Raw genomic sequence first — 10,376 nt, 5'->3', positions numbered from 1 at the left:
ATGTAAAACGCACCCCAGATAGTTGGCTTCTCATTAGGGCTCTTACTGCTTATTGATCCGAACAGCAAGCGAAGCCACAAAACTAAGCGTAACCAGCCTGAATATGTGCAGGCCGAGATCTGCACTCTGCTGGTGAAGGCACTACTCGGTCAAACGCTGCCCCATCATGTGTAACTCATCTGAACGCGTAGCTTGTGACTATCTCATGGGAATTCTGGGTGCACACATGAATAATTCCTCGTATAGTTGAGGATTTGATGCCAATAACATCTCTGCAGTGCCAAGGAGCACACAGACGGAACAGACGCCAGACGCCAAGCTTGTCGTCTAATTTTGCGCAACTCCTCAGCTTACTGTGATCGAGAGAGTACCGTACCTTCAGTCGTTCGCTGCTACTGTGGGCATGTCGAATTGACACACGCCCGAAATAAAGTAATATATGACAGGCCTAAGGACAGTCTGCCATATTAACGGAGGATCGTCGTGACCTTCCGTCGAGCCTCAAGACGTAAAGAAGGAGTTATTGCTGGCCTCCCCAGTCGCCAGATGGTCTGCGCAGAATGGCCCAAGGGCCTGGGGCTGGGGGAGAGGCGGCAGCCTGAGATGAGTTGCAGAGCCAGTCGTTGCAACTGATGATGCAAGACACGTCCACATGCAGCACTCCGTCTATTCGACAATTGACTTCGCTGAGGAGTCTTTGCATACACTAGTACTTACCGATGACAGGCATACGACTGCGTGCTGGTATGGGACTGCCTTCCGTACCAGCAGTTGTAACCGCGGGTACAGGTGCATTCCCTTCTACTGAATGCACCTGCCTGCCGAAATGCAACAACAGGTCATTTACTGCTTCCTGCGACCAACCAATGCGGGGCGCATGGTTTTATACTGCGATTACTTGCATGGTTCTGCCGGAATGTGCAAGAGCAACTGCAGTAGCTACGGTGTGCTCCGCAAGTGCCACGTAAAGAGCAGTGGTCCGCGAAGGCACAAAAATGCTCGTTTTTCATGAAAACAAATTGCTTCCCAAGGTTAAATTCCTCTGAAGCAGGTGCAGAAGCATATTTGGCAAAGATCGAACCCACCTACAGGCGGTTGCTATTCCGGATGTCAAGGACTTCCACGGTCTCGTATCCCACCATAATTCTTGGGCAGATTCGTCGTCAGTGAACTAAATGTGCACTTTGCACAGACATATATTGCAAAGCAAAGTGCTTAAATCACTTCACTGTACTAATGTATCGGCCAGCTGGACAAAGAGACAGAAGATGCACAACTCCTGCACATCCAGCAACACAGTGCTGCTGATCCCCTGTTGCTCTGCGCCGACCAGCATTCGCCAGCGTTTCCTGCGAAAATAAGAATGCAAATGTTTATTGAAATGCTTCAATATTATTCAACAGAAGCCAGACAGTTTTGAAGAAGGCACACGTATGGATCACCTGCCCTTTTGGGGCTTTTCAGGTGTTGCAGTTTCCGAGGGAGCATGCATAATTCAGAATGCAATTTGCAGGACTTCGTGGGTCTGTTCATGCCCGATTTGCCTTTATTGTTCCAAATCATTGCGCTAAATGCGTAATAGAAGAGTTTCCCTACTCGTGGCGGCGCACTAGGGCGTGCTCCTTGCTGCCCTTTCTCGTTTACGATTGGGCGTTAGTGTCTCATTCGCAAACCCCTGCAACGTAGAAGTTTTTAATTGTCCTAACCTGTACTTGATTAGTGCTGGAATTCCTGTGGACCTCCCCACAGAGGCGCCTGCTGCCTATTGCCTTCCAGCGTGGCCTGTCTGTTTGCGGGTTGTTTCTTGGCGTGGCATCCGCCCACAACAGGCCCATTGGCCCATCCCAGGTGACCACTGGTCACACCTCTTTGTATGGTTGAGGGGGTGCGGTTGCCTTCGTCAAACAAACTTCTACTACCACGATACCGAGATTGGCTGGGGGCCCGCGGGGCCGCCGGGGGGGTTGAAACCCTTTGACGCAGCTAAGTTGAGGGGGCTGTCTGCATCCGATATTGGTATACCCCTAAAACGCGAAAGGGACGATGGAGTCCCTTGTGGATCGGCTACCTTTGGGGGTGCGGTTGTTTACCGCTGCCTCTGCCTTTATCTTGATGATTGGAAGTATTGCATCTGTTGCAGCACCAGCGGATTACACGAGCTGCATTGTATGCCTGTACCTCATTTGCTTCTCTTCTGTCTGTCTACTGTGTGAGTTCTCTCCCTACGGGCTCAATGTCCTCATGGGCGTGTGCCCTCTTTTGGGGGAGTACTTCTTCCGAGGTGTCCTATATGTCTTGTAAGTAGCTCCACCATCTCCTATGTGCGCGCTTGCGACTGACAAGGCTGCACGGCATTCCCATATACTGCTGATAGGGGAAGCAAACAGGCAGTTCGTCTCTGCTAGGTGTCTCTGAGTCTTGTGGGCCCTTGGTTTGCTGCATGGCACAGTCTTGCTAAAGAAGCAAGCGCTGCAATGGTGGTGTGTGTGTATCTACTCAGGGTGGGGTTGCTGCCCCTGGGCATCGATACGGTGGGCTTGTGGGGAGGCGTCTTACTGATCATTTCGGGTATCCTCAACATTCTCATTCACGCCCTATTGCCAGTCCACCCGTACAACTTCTACACCCGCCGCGCTTCTGACCCAGAGGATGAGGAGGAGGGGGTATTTAACGAGTGAGGCATGAACAGCAGCCGTTGGAGATGCATTCATTTGTTTCCATCTCCACAGTGGGGCTGTCCCAGGCTGGTGCACTGCGGTGCCTGTTAAGTTTCCAATGAGGAGGTTCTTCATACAATGGCTAGCTTTTGACTCGGTCGTATTACAGACCCGCAGTGCAGAAGAGGAGCATAACGGTAGAATTGGTAATTGGTGAAGTTACTGAGCCCGTCAAGAGGGATGTCGCAGTTTAGCTGCATACCTTCCAGTGGCACGCTGCGCTCGTAGGCTGTTTTGGCAGTTCAGGCTCTCCGCCTTACCTCCTTTTTTTTGGGAATGCCTACACTGAAACCCAGTGTTGCGGCTGCACTGAATTGTGCTGTCTTCAGCGAGCCGGAGGCCGAGGAGGCTGGGGTTTTGCGGTAAACGCCGGGAACGGGTCGAGCTTGCGCACTCATATGAAGCTCTGGGCATTGATTGCCCCCATTTTTGCCCGTCACTCCTCGCACAGCAACAGAACATCATGCAAACTCCGTATGTGGAGCCTTTGAGCTGGCTCCAGGGAAAGCCGAGGCTTATGACCCCTCCTGTTCGCTTTGCTAATCCGCAGCAGCATTGCTGGGGAGGCTCGGTGTGAAGGTGCTGCGGTACTGTCTCTCCAACGCTCCTCTGCTGCATGGGCTTCTGCTTCAGCTGCAGTTTGACGAGCCGGTTGTGGGTTGCCTTTACCCCAACTGCTATTAGCTGGCCGCATGTACATGTTCCTGCAAATTCGTCTCTCGTACGGGCAACGCATTAACATATACCCAAAGTAATGCCAAGTGAGGCTGAGCCGGGTTGAGTTGAGTTGAGCTCTCTGGAGCAGGGACGTGGCGCGACCTTGTTGGGTTGTTTTTTTGATAGAATTGCAAGACCGCAAGCGAGATCTTGTTGGCGCCAATATACAATTCGGGGGCTCCCTGTACGGCAGGCTTTACCCGAGAAAGAGGGATTGCTTTTTCGTCTTGAGATGTTCCTTCCTGTCTTTACTTTTACTCTGTATTAGATATGTATATAGTTGTGGAATGTTTGTGCACGAACACAGAACTCAGCTGCTAGCGGGAAGCCTCTGAGGGGTTGGATGTCCGAACAGACGACTGCAAATGCGCTGGGTTCCATCACAGGGAGCACGGGCACTTTGGAATGGTTCCAACAATTGGGGGGGAAGTAGTTCTTTAGCCCAAGCGATGTGCGGTCTACTTGATGTAGAAAGACGCGTGCGCATCGCATGTATATATCTAGCTGTGCAGTGATCTTTTTCCCTGAAATCCTTTTTACTGGGGGGACGCGTTACCCCTGTCCATGCCATTGGCCACCCCTGCCAGAGGCCTTCCTCTTGAAGCGTCTAAATCATCCACTGATTCCGTGTGATATCAGTGCTTTGTAAGCCCTGCGTAAGCACGCCCTTTGTTGGATCCACCAACTAACTTTTGGTGACTGTGCAGCTAATGTTGCAACACCTATACAGATGCAACGGGCCCAGCTTGCAGGGAAGGGGTGAGAAAGGAGACTGAGTACGGCGTTTTCTGAAGACCCCAGAAGCCAAGTGCACCTGACAATGGGAGGGTGCGAAGACCTTCAAACCACAATCTCATCGAGGCAAAGACCGGCGCAACTTCCTGATGAATCTGCCTGCGCTGAAGCGTTGCTGGAGTTGGCCTGCATGGCAGTTCACTCTTTAGACGCAGCACTGACGTTCAGCATCCACATGAATGCAGTCTCAGGTGTCTCTCTCTGACGAATTATGCGATAGGTGCTGAGGTATCCTTGTCAGGTCATCTTACGCGCCATTGGGCAGGGCTCACACATGTGCTTGCTTAGGGCGAACCACCGAAGAAAGTCCAGCGCATGGAACATCCTTCAAGAAAGTATTTAGAGTGTTTCAGTCCAGTTGGCTCCACAGCCTTGATGGGTGTCTATTGTGCGTTAGACAGCACTCCAGAAGGCGGGGCGGACCTGACACTGCAGCAAACTGGAGGCATCAACCAAGCATTCTCTTTGGTGGGAAGTTTTGACTTGCTGACTCTTCCGGCTTGAGGACAATTTCATGTCCCCGTTATACTTCGAGGGTCTGGTACTCGCCCAATGAACGGCGAGGTGAAGAGCGAGTTGTAGAGTAACCTTTAGCATACGGGGATTATTCAGCATACTACTGCAAGGGCATAATGCGGCAAAGGATATACTTACTTTATCTGCAGATGAACTGTGGGCTGCCGCTCATGTGTTCTACGCAGTGCGCAATTTTGCGTTTCGGGTTCTTGTTCACTTTCGCAGTTAAGATTGGGTAGACCTCAAACACAAGCGTCCAGTGGAGACGATTTTAACATGTAGGTTGCTCACAGGGAGAAAATGCTCAAAACGGCGTATTTCTCCCCTGCTTCATTGGTGCTGGCCTGAGCAGGTCACCTGCTGTGCTCAGCTGCCACGCAGAGGAGGTGCGCTTACCTACATCCCTGGGATTATGCCTATAAAAATTGTTTAAAAAGAATTACAATCTGTTGAGAACTATTTGCTTCCCTGCTGGACGTGGAAAGGGGCCGCTAATTCAGTCGCAGTGCCGGACGGCGAGCATCTGCGCTGTTGACCATTCATCGGGGTGGACTCGTTAGGGATTGCCTGTATAGCAGTTGCGAAATCTTCTTGTGTTTACCCCCACATGCCTACTTTTGTTGGGCTTCTTTGATCGTGTATTTACTTCTTATCCGAGAGATGGGGCTTATTCCGAGGCGGGGGCTACTCGGAAGTCTCTACCTTGTCGTCTTAGTAGACACGCTTCTCTGCTCAGCTTCATCAGAAAGTGACGAAACGGCAGTTTTAGAGGAACTAGAGAAAACATTGTCCCCGCTTTCCTTGCGGGAAGTCCCTCTCGATGCTCCTGTAGTCGACGATTCTTCCCAAAGCCTGGAAGAGGCCTTAGATGGGTGGGAAGTTTCACCCGAGTTGCTTGAGGAGCTAATTACGCCTACCGAGGAGAAGGTCAACTTGCTCATAGACTCATCAATTATTTCGTGGACAGACTCACATGCAGAAAATGTGCCGCTGGAGGTACGGAAGGAGATGGTAAACGACTTGGAACGGGCACGTGAGTTGGGACTTCGTCAGGTGCGCCTCTTTAACTACATGGTTGAACTCAAGGGTCTAATAGATACGTCAAAAGGAGGAGATGGCGTCTACCTCAGAGACCTCATGAAATGGTGCAAGCAGATGTTCCTCAACGTCCATGCGGCTGAGGCAAAACTATTCCTCAAGCAAGAGGAAGTAAGGAAGCAATTCTTTCACCCAGGAGAGAGCAGCGCGTCTTCGCTGGACTCTCGTACCATCTATCTTATCCTAAGGCACCGTGCTGACGTGATTGTGAGACGGTTCGAGGCCTACATGCCAGAACCAAAGGAAGGTCCCGCAGCTGGAGCTGGCGAGAAAGGTGCAGAAGTACAGGCTACAAGGTGAAAAGGCCTATGCTTTTCAAACGCGGGGGACTAGTGACTCAGTGGAACTGCGTTCGCCTCTACATACGAACTTGCAGCTGTCCTCCGTTTTGAAGTTTTTGATCGCAAACTCCCGGCAGAAGTGCCAATCCTGTTTTCTCTTTTGACGCTTATGAGTCTGCACAATGAATATAGCTCGCCTGTAACTGCCTAACGCTGACGGAGCTTGAAAATCGTTGCCAGCGCTACTGCCTATAGGGGGGCCAACGGCCATGCACGGCCGTTCAGTGTGTCCCCAGGCCCTAGGACCTTAACAAAGCTACAATGCAGGAAATGTAATCGTCACAAATATCAGTCAAGGTTGAGCTCCTGCTGTCCCATTTGTTCGAATCGTGTCCGTGATAGAAGCGAAAAAGCGACAGCTAAAGAGAATAAAGCCTTCACTCACCGTCGTGAAGTGTTCAGGCGCCGCCCAAGAGCGTTACGCGAAGAATGCTGCCGTTTCATCCGACGCGGACAACCTCACGCTCAGACGAAACACAAAGGCCCCAGTGCACTCGAAGTCGGCGGGCGGTGTTACATGTATGCGTGCATTCGTCCAGCTAATTAAATATGCAGCCTGGAGCGTCGCATCTGTTAATAGCACTATGGGCTTATCCCTTCAAGCCCCCCGCTTTTGGCGGCTTGCTTTCATTTGCGTGTTGTCAAAATAGACGGCACGCATGGCTCAGATAGTCACAGTGACGTGCTGGTCCACTTCCTGTTCAGGATCTGGGCGCAAGTCGTCTCTAGCGAACCGTTCTTCGCTGTAGAACTTTGCTTTAACTGTGCGTCCGCCAAATGCACGCCCATTGAAAGTCAGCAGGGCTCGTGTCGCTTCCTCTTTTCTCTCATATTCACAGAAGATGCGAACAGCGCAGTCATCTGGCACTCCTGCAGCCTCAAATATGCGGACTTGGAGCAGATTTCCCAACTTTGCTGCTTCCTCCTCTGTCTCCTCCTTCAGATCTGCGTCTACCTGACCCCTACCCACCATGTTCAGCAGCAGCAAAATGCGCGTCGGGGCCATGTTGAATGTCACCGCCCGTGGCACTTGACCGAGCGACGTTACGTCATGGCCCTGTCGAAAGGCAGCACAGAAAAACTACCTTCAATTTTTAATTAGAAGCGAGATAAAAACCCCAAAGGCCACTTTTTTGTTCTTCCAGCGCTGGGCATACGGACCGACGACAGATAAACACGGGTACAAAAAGCACCGCTCCTTGTCTCCTTGTGTAGTGGAATAACTAACACAAAAACCAGTTGAGTGCATTGCACGCGAGAACAGCTCTGCTTCTTCTGCATAATTTATAACCCGGCAACCTTCCGCCGCAGCATAATGATGAAATGCACCAGAAAGCATCTGGAGACTTCAACATGCACCTGCTACAAGCAGAGAACTTGGGACACAGAAGTAGAGAGTCATCTACAATAGCATCGTCTATAAATAAGGAAACGAGGCCCAGCTACTGGCGTGATTTGCCCAGAATAGAAGTATTCATGATGATGGTCAAAGGCGCATCTCCGCATGACAAACTGCCAAAAGTACGCATGCATTCATCCCTCCGATGCTTACCTGCACAATAATGCCGCTTCTCATTGCTGTTTTTCTCGCCACAAGAGGAGCTGTGATTCCCTGTTTGTTGGCTCCCAGCCCTTCTCCCTGTTTCCAGCCCATCTTTTCCATCATCCGCGCTGCAAACGTCTTCTTATTGGGGTCGATATACGACGGAAGAAGCGGCGCCTGAGGCTCAGGGGAGGTCGCTGCATCTCCCCCGTCACCTCCTGTTCCTTCAATAGAACGGTTCAACATCACGCGGGCACACACACGCAAACATCACACAGGATCGCCAAATGAGGTCGCCTCGACCCACTGCCTTCCAGGTCAGGCAGGAAAAGCGCAACGAATTGTTTTGCCCTAAGACTGCGACGCCTGCATGCACAAGAGGCGAAAACCCCAAAATGTTCAATTCTAGGTGCGTACCGTTGCGAGAAGCCTCCTCATCTTGCTTCTGCTTTTCCAGCTCCTGCTGGCGCAGTCTTTCCAGCTCTTCCCTCTGCTGCTGTCTCATTTTCTCCTTGTGAATTGCCGCGTAGTCGTTCGGCTTCGAGGGGTCATACTCCTGCGGCCACAGGCCTACGGGCACCCAAGTCGTCGGGTCTAGAGGGGTGTTGCTACCCACAGTTACAGACACCGCATTAACAGCAGGCTCTGTCTGCCCTTTACTGGAGTCTGCTGTTCCTGCTGCAGCGTCTCCCCCTTTTCCACCAGCAGTCGCTGAGGCCCGCGCGCCAGCAGCCGCATCCGGTTTTTGTTCCTCCGCTAGGACCCCTGCATGCAACTTTTTAAGCCTTTCTAAAACAAGAGCAGCATCCGCTGCAGCAGCTTGCACGTTTAAAGACGGAGAAGCTTTAGGCGCAGCCTTTGCCATCGTCTGCCGCCGTACGACGGCCGGAGTTAAGAGCTTCAACCGCTGACTGGCCCACATTGCGCTGCTGGAGCTGGACGTATCTGCAGTAGCCGCAGTAGCAGCAGCCGCTGCTGCGGCTGCGACCGCAGCGGAACCACTAGAGCTGGAAGACGAGGCGCCTGTTGTTGTGGAAGCCTCAGCAGGGTCGTCGGGATCATCATATAGTGACCCCAGCAACGATCCACTAGCGGCCGGAGTAGATACGCCCTTGTCTGAACCATCCCCTTTGGTTGGGGGAGGCAGGTCGCCATAAAGAGAGTCAAGCATTATTGGAAGAAGGAACACGACGGGAATGAAAAAAGGAGGAGGGATGGGAATGGTGCTGAAGCAAGCACTGCAAGCGATTGCTGTTAAAACTATGGAGTGCGCAGGAATGCACACAGGGCATGTGGTACTGCCAGCCAACCGATGCAGCTACAGTAGCAAATCTATTCCTGACGCGGCCACAGACGCTCAATCTGAATAAACCGGGCGGCTGATGTGAAGGATGAGGTCGTTGCATACAGCCTAGTTCGGTGGAACATCCGCAACCCTTTCACAAGAGAGATGAAAAAATAAGTGGGAAATTTGTCGCCCCTGAGGGTGTTTTGGCATGCTGCTTCAGGGCACGGGAAAGACCGACGAGTTAAATGCGAGACGCAAAGCTGCTGCCTGTGCGCATAGTGATACCCATGAAACAATGAAAAGTGCATGCATACTGCAGAAATACGATCCCCCGAAGTGTCTATTCCCGAAAATCGATTTGAGCGCGTCGGTTAAGTTTAGACGATATGCGAGCCCCAAAGTGTAGACTGGGAAGTCCTCGCTTCGAGAGTGCCTTGAAACGCTTGATGAATTATATGCATTGAAACAAAGAATGGATTTAATCAAGCGGCAAAAAGAACACAATGAAGCCTGTGGCCCCCAAATGCCTTCCTGCATGCACCGTAGCTCATGGAACAGAACAACTCATTCACGAACCAGCTCAATCACCCCACATTTTGCCGACTGTTCACAACCAGACCTAGGGATTTCTGGCATTTCCTGGAAATAATCACGAAGAACAATTCTCGGGGCGGCCGTATGCCTATCGGGTCCACCGCCCCATACAACTCGGGACAGATTCTGCTCCCGACGGAAAGGCCAGAAGCAACGAGTGTCCCCGGTCGTATCCGAGGACTGTAGTGAGCTGAATTCAAGCAAAAGACTTATCGTGAGAGTTCCTTATATGACCCCCTCCCCAATCTACAGACACCCTGGCCACAGGGCCTGGGACTCTGGGGAAAGAGGCCTCCTGCCTAAGTCACAACGCAACTTGTTGCAACTAATACTGCAAAGGACCCTCACAAGCAAGCACTGCCTGTTTCACAGGCCACATTCACTGTAGACAGTTGTACTGTTTGCGTACCCTCTTGCGGTGAAGGGAGTTTTCCTCAAGACCGTACTACACTGGAGGAGTAACCACCATACAGAAGCCTCACTTCGAATAATTTAGATCCTCTTGTGCCATCACTCAATGGAAATCAGTCCAATAATCGCATATCGTTTCCGCCATGTACATTTATTTGTTCACTGTTTTCCCCTCGCAACTCATTAGCTGGTTGGCAAAGCATATCAGCTGGGGTAATTACGCAGGCCTTTGCCGCATTAGAAAACCTAGAACAGTATTCGCTTTCCACAACGAATCATCATGGGAAGCGCGAACAAGTTCGCGAAGATTGCGCCCAGTCGAAGGGAGTTGTTCCTATCGTATCACCCGCCAACAA

At 51.4% G+C, this 10,376-nt stretch overlaps 3 protein-coding genes across 3 annotated transcripts; 2 read left to right on the top strand and 1 right to left on the bottom strand.

Moving 5' to 3' along the window:
• Window positions 1–2,043: 2,043 nt before the first annotated feature.
• EAH_00020700 (hypothetical protein, conserved) lies at window positions 2,044–3,083 on the top strand (the record flags this gene model as incomplete). Its single annotated transcript, XM_013397151.1, has 3 exons — window positions 2,044–2,297; window positions 2,501–2,674; window positions 3,047–3,083. The coding sequence occupies 3 exons, from the start codon at window positions 2,044–2,046 to the stop codon at window positions 3,081–3,083; spliced, it is 465 nt and encodes a 154-aa protein (XP_013252605.1).
• A 2,322-nt stretch (window positions 3,084–5,405) lies between these two features.
• Window positions 5,406–6,143, top strand: EAH_00020690 (hypothetical protein, conserved; the record flags this gene model as incomplete). Its single annotated transcript, XM_013397150.1, has 1 exon — window positions 5,406–6,143. One exon carries the CDS (start codon window positions 5,406–5,408, stop codon window positions 6,141–6,143), a length of 738 nt encoding a protein of 245 aa, XP_013252604.1.
• A 705-nt stretch (window positions 6,144–6,848) lies between these two features.
• On the bottom strand, window positions 6,849–8,898 carry EAH_00020680 (DNA repair enzyme, putative; the record flags this gene model as incomplete). The annotated part of the gene is made up of 3 exons (XM_013397149.1): window positions 6,849–7,241; window positions 7,737–7,951; window positions 8,145–8,898. 3 exons carry the CDS (start codon window positions 8,896–8,898, stop codon window positions 6,849–6,851), a joined length of 1,362 nt encoding a protein of 453 aa, XP_013252603.1.
• Between the last annotated feature and the right edge of the window lie 1,478 nt (window positions 8,899–10,376).

This window comes from Eimeria acervulina, genomic scaffold (genome assembly GCF_000499425.1).
Source record: "Eimeria acervulina Houghton genomic scaffold, Eah_scaff143, whole genome shotgun sequence".
Lineage (NCBI taxonomy): Eukaryota > Apicomplexa > Conoidasida > Eucoccidiorida > Eimeriidae > Eimeria > Eimeria acervulina.
This window is presented reverse-complemented; position numbering and strand designations above follow the sequence as displayed.